The sequence below is a fragment of the Moesziomyces antarcticus genome, assembly GCF_000747765.1.
Source record: "Moesziomyces antarcticus DNA, scaffold: scaffold_v10021, strain JCM 10317, whole genome shotgun sequence".
Taxonomy (NCBI): Eukaryota; Fungi; Basidiomycota; class Ustilaginomycetes; order Ustilaginales; family Ustilaginaceae; genus Moesziomyces; species Moesziomyces antarcticus.
This window is the reverse complement of record NW_014638989.1, coordinates 238781-252549: the sequence shown is the minus strand read 5'-3', so window position 1 is coordinate 252549 and position 13769 is coordinate 238781. Positions and strand designations below refer to the sequence as shown.

General features: G+C 63.0%; 4 protein-coding genes across 4 annotated transcripts; 2 read left to right on the top strand and 2 right to left on the bottom strand.

Annotated features, from left to right (window-relative positions):
• Window positions 1–92: 92 nt before the first annotated feature.
• PAN0_021c6062 (peroxisomal membrane protein PEX16) lies at window positions 93–1649 on the bottom strand (the record flags this gene model as incomplete). The annotated part of the gene is made up of 1 exon (XM_014798559.1): window positions 93–1649. One exon carries the CDS (start codon window positions 1647–1649, stop codon window positions 93–95), a length of 1557 nt encoding a protein of 518 aa, XP_014654045.1.
• Window positions 1650–3005: 1356 nt separating this feature from the next.
• PAN0_021d6061 (uncharacterized protein) lies at window positions 3006–6128 on the top strand (the record flags this gene model as incomplete). The annotated part of the gene is made up of 1 exon (XM_014798558.1): window positions 3006–6128. The coding sequence occupies one exon, from the start codon at window positions 3006–3008 to the stop codon at window positions 6126–6128; it is 3123 nt and encodes a 1040-aa protein (XP_014654044.1).
• A 141-nt stretch (window positions 6129–6269) lies between these two features.
• PAN0_021c6060 (phosphatidylinositol 4-kinase, PI signaling pathway) lies at window positions 6270–9089 on the bottom strand (the record flags this gene model as incomplete). Its single annotated transcript, XM_014798557.1, has 1 exon — window positions 6270–9089. One exon carries the CDS (start codon window positions 9087–9089, stop codon window positions 6270–6272), a length of 2820 nt encoding a protein of 939 aa, XP_014654043.1.
• Window positions 9090–9974: 885 nt separating this feature from the next.
• Window positions 9975–13769, top strand: PAN0_021d6059 (ER to Golgi transport-related protein; the record flags this gene model as incomplete). Its single annotated transcript, XM_014798556.1, has 1 exon — window positions 9975–13769. One exon carries the CDS (start codon window positions 9975–9977, stop codon window positions 13767–13769), a length of 3795 nt encoding a protein of 1264 aa, XP_014654042.1.

Below are 13769 nucleotides of genomic sequence, written 5' to 3'. Positions count from 1 at the left end.
TCGTACTTTGCAGTCCGGTCTTTGTCAGGTGAGTTCGTCGAGGACCTGGATTGCGGTGATTATGAGGTGGTGGGTGAGAGGGGCGCGGCGGCTCAGGTGGCCGAGTAGAAGTAGTAGTCGTCGATGAGTGGGAGGTAGTCGCCGAGCATGCCGCCGATGATGCCGATGAGGAATTTACCCTGGGTTCGATCGGCGAGGCTAGCGAGTTTGGGACGGGTAAAGTTGTACCACACGGGTCCACGGAGGAGGTAGTACCAGAAGGCGTTGCCGCGTTTGGACCATTCTGCATCTTCGACGGCCGAGATGGGACGTTTTGCCTTGTCTGCCGGATTGCCGCCCATGAAGATGTTGGTGATGATGGAGAGGAGAGGGTTCTGGCCCATGAGAGCGGCCATGAGCGGATTAGTGGCGAAGGGATTCTTGGCGGCAGCACCGGGTGGGCTGAAGGATCGGGAGCGCAGCTGTTTGGCGAGATACTCGAGCACAAAGGAAAGCACAAACGGAAGCGTCGCCCTTCGACCCCACCGTCGAAGGGCCATGACGTAGAGGAAAGGACGCAGGATCCAGAGCGCTTCTGCAGTCCACGCGGTGCGGTTGCGGAGCGGTCGGACGAGGTCCTCGGGCTTGCGCACGTCGTTGATGTTGAGCACGCGCGAGAGGAGGTAGTCGTTGATCTGCGACTCGGACCACGGCTTCATCTGGACGGGAGGCGAAGGTGGGTGGGCGTCTGGGTTGGAATGCGTGCTGAGCGCCATGGTGGATGCGGTGAGGCGGGTGGAGTCGACCAGGGTATCGTCGGTGTCGGAGCCCGACTGAGCGGCATTGATCCGCATGGCGCGAAGGTGCGGCGGTCGGCGGTCGGGTTCGGCGACCGATGGCACGGGCTCTGATTCGGCGTCGTCGTAGCCGGGTCGAAGGGAGGCGAGCGTGGGTCGCAAGAGGCCGGTGCGAGAGCCCTTCCAAAAGCCCTTGGGCAGGGGAAGCTCCGAGTCGGAGAGGGCTTGGTGCGAAGATTGGACGGCTTGATCGAGCCTTGTCGACAATTCGCCCATGGTCTTTGCCCTGCCGCGCTCGAGGGCAGCGGGATCGACTTCGCGCTCTGGAATGGGTGGGTGGATGGGCATGCGGTTGCCCGAGAGGTGAACGAGGCTGAGACGCAGGGCGACCTTGATTGCTTCGATGGCAGCGACGACGTCCCATGCCTTTCTGCGCCCGAGCTTTCTCCTGGCGACCATCTCTGCGAGGAGCTCAAAGTAGCCGATAACGACGAGGGTTCTGGCTACGCGATTGTAGCCGTTGGAGTTGCGAGAAAAGTGCTGGGTGTATCTTGCATGCTCGGAGGGAGTGATGCCGGTGATGGCGTTGGTGTACTGCGAGGTGGTGGATGGTGCGATGCGCTTCTCCGAAGGGTTCGACACTGTGGTGGATGTGGTTGCTTCGGGGTCGTGCCTGTCGAGCGCGCGTGCGAGGATGGAGTCGTGGTAGAGACCGAGCAGATTCAGCGAGGCGTAGAGGGCCTCTCCGGCGAGCTCTGCATCTTTGAAACGACCTGGAAGGAAGTAGGTGATGGAGCGGAGCGAGCTTTCGACCGCAGTGATCTGGGAGGCGTTGTCGAGGAGGAAGTCGTCGTACTGCTTGAAGAGCGCCATGGTTGCCGTCTGCGCTGTCAGGCGCTGTCAGACACGGATGGGAGATGGTGGAAGGTCGAAGGGCAGCAAAGACGGTGCGGCCACCTTGCACCGGTTCGGATCGCGTGTGCCTTTCATTGCCGGCTAGAATGCGCGCGTAACGCCCCTCGAACCCCACCGAGCCTCGTCAGCCGACCCCACCTGCCTGATCAGGGCGCCGTCCGATTCTGTTGAAAGCGGAGTGTGGTGCATATCGGCGATGGATCCTCTCATAATCGGGTGATTGGATTGCCAGATGCAAGTCGGCCCGCGCTCGGCGGCTCGCAGCCGTGGGGTGGGGTGCTGTACGCGACTGCATTGCGTAGACCGACACGAGACAGGCACATTCCTGCCGGATTTGTTTTGGCAATCTAAGCGAGCGCGCAGCAATGACGAATTGCAGCCGTGGTCGACCCTACTGTAGTTGGCTCGTGTCCTGCCTCGTACTGCCCATTACCAACGACGCCAGTACGGACCAGCCACGACCAGGCCACCGACGTTATAATAGCTTGGAGCCGCGTTTGGATGCGGTGCAGGCAGCCTGAAGCAAAGCATCCGCTCCAACACAGTGCTGCGTGCGCGACAAGAGGCACGCAGCGGCGTCCAAGGACAGGCGGGCTTCGGATTTGCTCGACGGGCACTCTGGCGAAATCTCAGTGTTTGAGGCGACCCTTGCTCAGTAAGCTTTTTTTCGTATTTTATTTTTTGGGCCGCCGCCTCCACTGTGAGCAACTTGGCCCCGCTCAACGTCACTGGTGCGATCGAGTTTAGGCTGTAGATTAAGAGTCGAGACTTGGAGCAGTGAGGTGACGAAAGGGGCATGGTTGTGGTGAAACGGTGTGATGCTTATCGCTCGCACGGCTGAACCGCGCTGGAGAGCTGCGAGAGATACGCTCGGAGTCGGTCCGACCGACCCAGGACGCGGCGGCGGGGTCACGTTGCGAGCGAGCCTAGTCTGTCTGCCACCGACATGGAAGCCCTGATGCAGCCGCGAGACAGCTTTGGCAGCGCCGGTCGGAGTCTCCGCCAAATCTGACCGTCGGGGCTTCCATCGACTTTTTAGGTGGGTGTCTGCTCGGCAACTGCTCAGCTTCAACCCTAGCTCCTCTGCTCTCGGTACATCCGCTCGCATCCCACCAGCTCAGCCCAACTCAGCTCAGCTCAGCTCAGCTTCTTCCTCTCCCACCATCTCATTCGCCCTGCCGCCCGCCACGCAACTATGTTCTGCATCGGCGCCCGCTAGTCGTCACACCATCCTCGCATCCGCGTTCGCTCTCGTCGTCAATCATCGGGCGAGCACCTTCGGCACCCTGAGCCAACACGATACCCCGGGCCAGCATGGTGCCCGCGCCTCGTCGAGCGTCTCCCGGCGCGGATGACCCCCAGCCTTCAAACTCCTCGGTCATCGCAGCCTCCAAGCACTCCAAGCCGTCCACTTCGAGGTCCAGAGCTCCATGGCCCTTGGACACATTTTGGTCCAGCGCAGCGCGCAAACACTCGTCCGCAAAGTCTCGCTCGCCCGCATCGCCCGAGCCGCCTCCGCTCGGCGCCACGCTCGGCAGCTCCTACGAAAGCTGCCCAGACCAACCCTTTGACTTCAACGATCTGCCCCTCACGCCACCTGATTCCGGTGGCTCCGCCTTCGAGCTCCATCCTGCCACCTCCGCTCCACAGCAGAATACCCCACTCGTCACCGCCGCCACACTCGAACAAGACTTCAAGCCGCCACAGAAACCACACAGCAAGAACGACATCTTCAACGCACCCGTCTCTTGGCTCACGCCTCCATCACGCATCAATCCCACTCCACCCTCGCAAGCTCACACCGCCGCTCCTCCGCCATCCAAGAACTCGTCCTTCTTCTCCTCCTTCGGCTCCGGTCCCTCGCCACAGCCGCCCTTGCAGCCCCCGCCACCACCAGCACGCCTGCACAACGCTCCGGCTCGTTCCTCGTCGTCGACACATGCCGCCGTCACAGCCACTCGTCAGCTCGACTCCGAGCCTGCGCCGTTTGCTCCCGCACCGACAATAACAAGCCCCTCCGCAGCCAAGCAGCAGGCCACGGGTCGCAAACTCGGTCATTCGCGCAATTCGTCCCTCGGCCGAGCCAGCTCAGAGGAGTGCCTTCAGGAGGAGGCCAGAATACGCGCCGCCAAGCATGTCGACTTTCGCCTCTGCCCCACCAACGAGTTCCTCCTCGGCGAGGGCCGCCACTGCTGCGTCTATCTGGGCAGCTACCGTCCAACGCATGATCCCCTACCATCAGCATCCAGCTCCGACTCAGCACACCAAGCCAGCATGTGGCGCCTCTGCGCAATCAAACGTCTTCACGCCGACCGTCAGAGCCAGCTCCTGGGCCTCGAAGAAGCCTTCGCACTTCGTCGCCTCGGCATGCATCCCAACATCATCCAGCTCATCGACATTCGTGACGAGGTGGAGTTTGTCACGGCACCCGACCCATCTGCCAGCCCGCACGCTTCCCGCTCCGACGTCCCCTCCGCAGGGCTAGGGCTCGGGCTCGGTCTTCCCCGCATCGAAGGCAGAGGCGCACCGTCCACACCGCTTGGACATGCAAGCCACGCGAGATCGACCAGCGACATGACGGGCAAGGACGAGCTCATCTTCGAGACAAAGTCGCACAAACGCGCCCTGGCCGAAGAAATCGAGCGTCAAGCGGCTCGCGACTCCTTGCCTGACTCGCACCCCGCTGAGTCTCGCGGCATCAAGTCTCGCACCAGAGTCGTCACAACCGAGTACAGGGCAAGTGATCGGAGCGCCAACCCGACCTTCTTGGTGCATGCACCCGACAGCGATGCGCAAGAGATCAGCGCAGACGCCAACGAGGCCGACCAGCGCATTCACACCGCGCCTGTTCGCAGATTGGCCAGCACCGCGCCCGACCCTCCGCGCCTCCTCATCCTGCTCGAGCTTCTGCCTCACAACCTCGCCCTCTACGCCAGGAAGCACGCTGACCGCATCGATCTGCAGCAGTGGCTCGACTGGGCCCATCAGATGGTCGAAGCCGTCGTCTTCCTTCACGACAAGGGCTGCGTGCACGCCGACATCAAAAAGGAGAACATGCTGCTCACAGACGGCCTCGACATCAAGCTCTGCGACTTCAATTCCGCCGTCTTCCCCAACCCAAACGATCCGCCCCGCGATGGTCTCGGCCTCGGCACGCCCGCCTACTGTGCTCCCGAGCTGAGCCGCGCCACGGGTGGCCCGACTGCTACGAGCTTCTCCTATCCAATCGACATCTTCTCGCTCGGCGCCGTGCTCTACTCGCTCGCCACCGGCACGGAGCCCTTCAGCAAGGCACGCAGCGTGGTCGAGATGCTCCATCGCAAGCGCCTCTTCTTCGAGAGCGAGGAGAACGACCGCGCCTCGCGCCTCGCCGTCGAAGCAGGCAGCAACCCCAACAGCCAACCCGCCAGTCGCAGCGGCAGTCTGCGCGGTCGGCACCAAAAGTCGTCGTCGGCCTCGATCAACGAGATGCCCGCCGGCGCCGCTTCTCCCGCACAGCTGGCGTCTTCGCTCCACCGCATCCTGCAGCTCGGCTCGCCCGCACCGCGCACGCCGCGCCGCGAAGCGAGCAGCGACAGCCTCGAGAGCGTGGCGTCGAGCATCACCACCATCGCCGGGCGCCATCCGAGCTCCCTCGCCGTCTCGCGGCTGCTCGAGCCCACCGACGAGCCGCGCGGCCTGCTCGTCGATCCCAGCGGGCCAACGCGCAAGAACTCGCTGCTCTTCGCCAAGGCCGACGTCCGAAGGGCCGCATCCACAGGCGGGCGCAATGCGACGGCGACGGGCAGTGCGGCCCTGCAAAGGCTGCGCATCTCGCGCGACGAGGGCACTTCTGCGCTCGCCTCGCCCATCACCGCAGCTGGCGATAGCCATGCCTCAGACGCCACGGACCGACCTGCGGTCAGGAAAGGAGCGCCGGGTGTGGCGCGCGTGGCGATGCTCGAGGCATCTTCGCGTCCCGACTGGCTGCGACGCCGCTCTTCGTACGGCGACGAGGTGCGAAGCCAGAGCGCACACCACAGCCCGTCGGGCGCTGTAGCCATTGCGCAGGTATCGGGGTCAGAACTGGTCGCAGAGCGCGCCGACGAACTAGCCACCACCCCGACCAAGCCTAGCCGACTGCGCACCATGTTCTCGCCCACGTCCACTACCTTCCCGAACCTCGATGAACATGACCAGCTCGTCGTGGAGAACACTGCACGCGAGACAGCCACGCATCTGGCACCCGATGACGACTTGTCGGCGTGGGAACAGCACTCACCGGACCTGCGCCCGTATGCCGACGGCCACCCCGCCATCATCCTCCCCGCCGGTGGACGATTGCCAGACTGGGCCAGAGACCTCCTGCGCGACATGCTCCACGCCGATCCCGCCGCCAGACCCACCGCCAATCAAGTGCGCAGCCGTCTGCGTTCGGCCGCACCCACCTACATGTGACTCGTGCTTGTCACACCTATTGATACCCGGCTCAATTCGCAATATTTGCAGCCATCATGCTCCCCCTTCATATCGTCTGTTGGGCGTGAGATTGTGTGATTGTGCATCGTGTCGTGATTCATGTCAGTGGTGTGCTCCGACTCAGATCCACTTGAGCCACGCCTGTTTCGTGTCGGACGAGATCTTCTCCACCACCACTTTGACCAACCGCTTGGTCGGATTGCCCTTGGAGCGGTGATCGTTGTCTGCGTTGTCCGCATCGTAGCCAGTTCGACCAACTGAGCGCGGATGGGGGATGTGAGGGACAAACGATCCTCCCTGACCCTCGCCAGCTCCTTCATCCGGCGTCGCCGCGGGACTGCCCTTGGTGTTGTCGCTGTGTGCCCGTAGCACCGATTCGATCGTCGGCACTTGCCTGCGGAACGTCGGACTGCTAGGCCCAGACGCCGCGCCGACCGAGTCGCCTCGGCTGTACTCGGCGTCGTCTTCCTCTTCTTCCTCCTCCTCTGACAGCACCTCATCCTGGCTGTGGAGGTCGTACAGAGATCCCACCATACCCTCGGCTGGTCGAGTAGCCGATTGCGAGCGCGGCCAGCGCCTCGTGCCGTCGAAGCGCATGCCGGGATCCGACATCACCGAGCTTGCCAGGTCCCAACCTCCTTCTCCGGCTCCCCTGCCAGCATCCTCCGAGCTCTGCCGTATTCTGTGCCCCGCCTGTGCTCGGCCTTGGGACGGAACAGCTGCGTCGCTCGACGAGATAGTGCTGGAACGCTGGCGCGAACGCAGGAAGCCGCGCCGGTGGTTGCGTTTGCGCTCACGGTCGAGCCCCTCCAGAATCTCGATGCCGGTACGGCCAAGAATGCCGTCGCCTTCATCCGAAGCTCGGTTGACATCAGCTCGCCGGAACGAGAGGGTGCCGACATCGTTGGCCGATGCCATTCGCTGGTGGCGCGAGGGCACGCGCTCATTGCCTGAACGTTCAGCGCCGTCCAAGGCAGACGATGCCATCTTGCCAGACAACGTTGAAGATTGAGGCAGCGAAGACGAGATCGCTGCGGCAGTCGAGTCTGACTCGGCAGGCAGCATAGATCCATTCTCCAGATCTGCAATGTCGTTCGCAACGGCATCCGTTCCAGCAGCTTGGAGGAGGGCCTTGCGGTATGATTCGGACGCCCGGATGCCGATGGGTCGGCGCTCCTGCTCAAGCACTCCAGATGAGATCGTGCGGGAGATGGACGGCTTATGAGTGGAGACATTGGCCACACTAGGCTGCTCGGATGGCTTGATGGTGCCAACCACGTGTCCTTCGGAATCGATGGCCGCCTTGAAGCCCTCGATCTTCTCGAGCCGGTCTTCGGAGACTTCTTGCACCTCCTGCCGGATGAGCTTCTTTTCGCGAGCACACAGGTCGAGGGGACCTTCGTCGGCAGCGCGGAGACTTTGGACCAGGGTCCAGCCCTGGCCACGCATGACACTCATCTGCTTGTCGAACTTGGCCTGGTCAAAGTACGGATCCTGCTCAAAGATCTTGCGGAGGCCGCGAGTGGTGTGCTGCCACCACGTCGGATCGTTGAGGATAGGAAGCAGATGCTCGCGTGTGGCGTCGGAGAAGGGCAGCCCGATGAGGTCGCTCGGAAGGAAGAGCCATCCGAACGGGTATTGGCGGATCTCGTTGGGATGCTTGATCGGGAACGAGAGCGAGTTATCGATAGCACCGATCTTGATCTCGTCCCTCTCGGTATCGTGCCGAATCATGAAATTGTCGAGGCCGCGATCCGTGTTGCGCATGAGGAAGTCCAGGACGACGAGCCGCTCCAGCTGCAGGCGGAATTGCTCCATGAGTTTGGGCGTCCAAGAGAAGCCATCCGTCGGAGCGCCGTCGGGAACGGGAGAGTTCAAGGCGCTGACCTCCGTACCAGGTGCTGGCGAAGATGCGGACGGATGAGGTGCGGAGGGCAATGAATCGCCATTGAGCTCTTCCCATGAAGGACGGCAGAGGACGAGACGTTTGATGGCGACTCCGCAGTTGCGCAGTCGCGCGCGCTCTTTCCTGCGGGAGACCTTGTGGGCTCGGCTCTCTTCGTCCATGTCCCGGATGAGCAGCGTCTTGCTTCGAGTGCGAGACGGCCAGGGATGCTTGCGCAGAAAGTCGGAAGCATTGACGTAGCCCTTGAGGAACGTCTGGTAGCTTCCGATCTTGTCTGGCAAGGGGACGCGATGCTCGTCGTACGCTACGCGGTCGTTGTATGCGTAGTGGAAAGTAGGCGAGGAGAGTTGGACCAGTTCGGTCCTGGGTACCATTTGCAGAGCGAGGCGCGAGTCGAGATACGAGGCACCGACTTCGGAAAGGTATGAGAAGTTGGGAATCAGGCATGGACGACCCATGGCCCACCACAGATACTTGCGCAAGAATTGTCGCTTTGGGTTGAGGTTGCCATAGGGCTCCTCGTCCTTTGGTTTGAAGACGGCCACCACGGTGGTGGCAGGCGGTTGCGACTGAGACGCATCGCTGGCTGCCTTGGTGGTTGCGGTCGAGGCCTCATATGAAGGATCTGACAGGATGCGGATAAAGTAGGAGCCACTGGAGCCGGTGGCGATCATCTTGGGATAGATGCGCTTGCTGATGGCATGCTTGACCTGCTCTACCTGGTGCTGGAACTCTGCCGATGACATGGCGGTGACTTCGTGACGAGAGTCTCGGAGGGCTGACGCACGCTTTGCGTCGAGAATGCGCTGAGCCTGGCCGAGACCGTCGAAGTGCGTGATGAGGACTGTGGGCTTGGCCTGTCGGTGGGCCTTGCCACGGAACTTGCGGGCGACAGCCGCCTTCCACTGTCGGAACCTGGCATCAAAGTCGAGTTCGTCATCAGCCTGGCGGTGTGTTTGAAGGGCACCTGTGCTGCTGCCGCTGGCGGTGCGCACCAGCAGCGGCGAGCGCTCGTCGAAGTCGTCTGCAGCCATGAAGAGCAAGAGAGGTGCGATGCGGCGCCGGGCCGTTGAAATTTCGCCCTAGGGGGCCTGGAGGAGCTCGCGCTCAGCCCGAATGTGTTGGAAGCGCTTCTGTGTATTTGGACATGCTGTCGTCTGGAAGATCAGACTGTCAGACTGGATGGAGATGGTGGCGAAGAGCGCGAAGAGCGAAGCTCACCAGGAGCGGGCGGGGAGAGGGGCCGGAGAGGCTGAGTCGAACTGCGCAGTGCGTCGAGGGCTGACCCATGCGTGCGTGCTTTCCGAAACGGCTCGAGCGCCAAGCGTGCGTCAGCGAGGCAGCCGAAAGTGTGCTTTTGGTGATTTTTGCGATGCAGGGTCAGGGTCGCTGGCTCAGGCGAGAGGGACGTGCATCTGGTTTGCATCATCCTCTCAAGCTCTGTCTCTCTCGGATCGATGGCGCGGAATGGTCGGGTGACTGCGCTGCACCCTGACTTTTCAGACCTAACATTTTCGAGTTTTCTCCACGCTCCACTCTTTGATTTCAGGGTGCAGCTCAAGCCACACCTCGACGACCAGATCAAAACGCCCACGCGCGACCAAGCGCAGTCGAGACGAGGGTGCTGCCAAAGCAACACAACACTCCCAGCGGCGCACGGCCAGGCTTTGGAAAATCAACACTGCGCGGCGTCCTCACGCGCAGGTGCCAATGTCGAAAGGCTGCCAGTCTCCGTTTCAACACCATCATCGGCACCGCCGGCCCACATTACTCAAAGATCGGATCAGCCGACATCGTCGTGGGCTTTCCCACCTCCCGCCTGACCGCCTGATCGGATTGCCTCAGTCAAGCACTCGATCCGGCATCGTTCCCAACCCCATCGAGAAAGCCATCGGATTGTCGAGCCCGCCACAGTCAACATGTCGGGCATTCCGACGACGCCCAACATGCGTTCGGGCCTTCCGACACCCTCGTCAGCCTCCAGAAGGATCTCGCCGTCGCATGCCGGGCTGAGCCCTTCGATCGACAGTCCGGACACGAGGTTCAAGAAGCAGACACTGGCCGAAGCCATCTCGAACAACGACCCGGCAAAGTACCGCCTCTCCGGCTCGTCGCCCTCGGTCGCATCACCCGGTGGAGGCCGCGAAGACGTCGACTCGGATGGCAACTCGCCACTGCTCGTCGCAGGTCGGCTTCCCCGCGCCTCTCTCATCTCGCGCAGGTCGCATTCGTCGCTGCGATCCGACACGCCTCCTACGAGGCTCGCTCCGTTGCCCAAGGGCTCGCCTTCGGCGGGGTCAGAGACCTCGCCCGGCTCCAGCAGCTCGATCGCCCGCAGCAAGAGTCCGTTCGCCTCAGCAGCCATCACAGCCCGCAATGTGGCCACCCCGAAACGCTACTCGGACATGCATGCGCGCGGAAGCTACACGCCTTCGCTCGTCAGCAGAACGCCTTCCCACACCTCGTCCACCGCCGCCTCACGCGCAAAGGAAACCGTGCGTCGCGGAAGAGAGCTCGAGATCGGCGACTTGGTGCGCATGGAGGGATCCGAGCTCGTCGGTGTGCTCCGTCACCTCGGCCCCGTCCAATTCAAGCCCGGCTTCTACGCAGGTCTCGAGCTCACCGGCGACAGCGTCGGCCAGGGCAAGAACGATGGCAGCGTCCAAGGCACCCAGTACTTTGCCTGTGCCCCAGGCAACGGCGTCTTCTGCCCCGCCTCCAAAGTGGTCGCCATCAACGATTCGCCACCCACCGACGCCGTCGCCCGCCCGGCTTCCTCCATGTCCAACAGACCCTCGTCTCGCGCTTCAGACCTTCTGGATCGCCAGGGTGCCATCACTCCCTCTCACCGCCGCGCCAGCACCGTCTCTCGCCCACCCTCCGAGACCCCTTCCCGCGCATCCTCTCGTATCAGCGTGCGCCCTCCCTCCACGACGCCGGCAAGCAGACCCGCCTCGGTCCTGTCTACCTCTCGTCCCGCCAGCAGACTCGCGGCGCGCAAGAGCCTTGCTGGCACCGCCTCGCGTCAAGCCGACGATGAAGACTCGTCACGTCATCAAGCTTCCAAGATCGGCCAGACGAGCCCCGTACGCGCTCCGGCGCCCTCGGCATCCTCGATAGCCACCCGCACGCCCAGAACGTCGCTCGCAGGCGCACGCGCCGCCTCCAGCGTCCTGCAAAGCACACCCAGCATGGCCAAGAAACGACAGAGCTTGGGCGGCATCCCGACACCGCGCGCTACCAAGGGCCGAGCTTCGATGTTTGCTCGCCCGGGCGGCATCCCGTCCGCTACCGATTCTGGTATGCCCCCACCCCCGAGTCCCACCAAGGACGGCCGCGCAGGAGGTGCGTCCAGCGTCTTGTCCATGCGCTCCAACAGCCGACTCGGTCGCGATGCCTCGGATCTGGAAAATTCGCCCGGCTCCCGTCAGGATTCCAACGCAATCTCGGACTCCAACCTGGAGAAGAACCGCATGCTTCTCGAACAGATGGACCTCACGCCTCGCAAGTCGGCTCAGCTCGCTGCTGCTCGTTCTCAGTCCAGAGCGGAGAGCAGGGCAGGCGTCCATGACGACCTCACGCACGACTCGGTCGCCGAGGCTGTGGTGCCTCTGTCGCTCTACGAAGATCAAGTCGCCGACTACGATAAGCTCCGTCTGCAGCTGCAGGAGCTCGAAAAGCAGAATGCCGAGCTTCGCCGTGCTCAGGAGGCGAGGAAGGCGCGAGCCTCCGAGGTGCGCTCCAACGAAGCCATCCTCGAGGCAGAACGCGTCAAGATGCGAGCAGAGGCGCGCGACAGGCAGGCCGAGATGGAGGAAGAGCGCCGCCTCGAGAGAGCCGACGAGCTTCGACGCCGCAAGGAGATCGGAGAGCGCGAAAGGGAGCTTCGAGACAAGCTGAGCAAGAAGGACGACGACCATCAGCGCTACCAGCAAGAGGTCGAAAGCAGGCAGAAGAGCCTGCAGGTCAAGCTCGAGGCGAGCGAGCAGCTGGTCAAGGAGATGAAGGACCGCATCGAGCACGAATCCGCGCGCGGCGAGTCTCAAGAGACTCTGCAGACCCAGCTGCAGCTCAAGGACGCCGAGATCGACAGCCTCAAGTCGTCGCTTCGCCGGCTGGAAGAAGAGGCGCAGGCGTCGCGAGACGCATTGAGCCGCCAGATTGACGAGCTCAAGGACGCCGGTCGCGAGACCATCAGCCTGTACGAGCAGAGGATCGAAGAGATCGACAGCGAGCGGATCGAAGTGCTGGAAAACATGCAGCTGCTCCAAGACAAGGCGCAAGAGGCCATCCGAGCTGCCGAGACTCGTGTCGAGGAGCTCCAGGCCGCCCTCAGCTCGCAGCAGAGCCGCAGTGGCAGCGGCCTCGAGGCTGGCAGCGCCGCCGCCATCGACAACGAGGCGTTGCGTGAGCAAGTCGCTCACTTACAGGACAAGCTCGGCAAGTACGAAGACCAGATCTCCGAGGCGGCCCTCAACCTCGAAAAGGAGAAGGAGTACGCGCAGAAGCGGCGCGAAAAGTCGCACGAGGTCGAGACGAGCCTCAAGAACGAGCTCAAGCGCATGCGCGTCGAGGCAGAGCGTGCTCAGCGTGCCAGCAAGGAACAGCTCGCGCAGCTCGAGGAAACGCGACACGCCCTGCAAGAGAGCCAGCATGCTCTGGAGCGCGAGCGTGCCGAGCTCGAGGGACTCAGGCTGGATGCCGAAAACTTCAACGCGCTCAAGAGCGGCCCCGAGAGCCTCGCGGCCTCCGGTGCGGCTGCAGCAGAGTGGCGGAGCGAAAAGGCGAAGCTCGAAGCTGAGCTTGCACGACAGAAGGAGGACAAGGCGGCGGAACTTGGTGCGCGCGACGACGAGATTCGCCGGCTGCGTACGCAGCTGGAGAAGGCAGGCCCGACGGGAGGCGAGGCGGAACGCAGCCCTCGCTCGCCCGATGCAAACCGGCTGTCAACGGCTTCGATTGGGAGCACGAGCAGCTACCTCAAATCTTCGAATCGCATGTCCTCGAACGGAGCCTATGCGGCGAGCGAGGCGTCGGCAGCGTCGTCCGCGAACCAGATGTCGGGACTGAGCTACCTCGTTCGTCAGCTGAGCGACGAGAACAACGACATGAAGACCAAACATCGTGTGCTCGAGTCGGAGCTCAAGGCGCGCGTGCAGGAAGCCGAGACCAAGTCGCGTACACTCGAACTCACCGTCGAGTCGCTGCGGCAGCAGCTGGAAGCGCGCCAAGACGGCCAGGACGGCGTTGCGGACACGTCGATGCTGGCGGAGAAGCTGGCGACGAGCGAGGCGCGGCTGCAGTCGAGCGAGACGACGCTGGCGGATTTGCGGTCGACGCTCGAGGCGACCAAGATGGAGCGCAAGGAGACGGCCGACTCGCTGCAGAAGGAGGTGTCGCAGCTCGAGTCGCTCGTCGAGGCGCGCATCTTCCGCGAGGAAGAGCTGGTGGCCGAAGTAGAGCGCCTCTCGCGCAAGCTCGAAGAACGCAGCCCGGCGAGGCGCTTTTCGAAGCTCGAGCCGGAAACCACCAAGGCTGCAAAGCCGGTGCGTGCCGAAGATGCCAAGGCTCCAGTGGCAACAGGCTCTTCCAGCCGGGATGCGCCTGCATCCAGCACGGCGGTTCCCGCCCAGGGAGAGACCGAGCCGTGCGACGATTGCGGAGAAGTAGGACACCGCTTTGAAGACTGTCCCTATGCTGCCGAGATCTTCTGA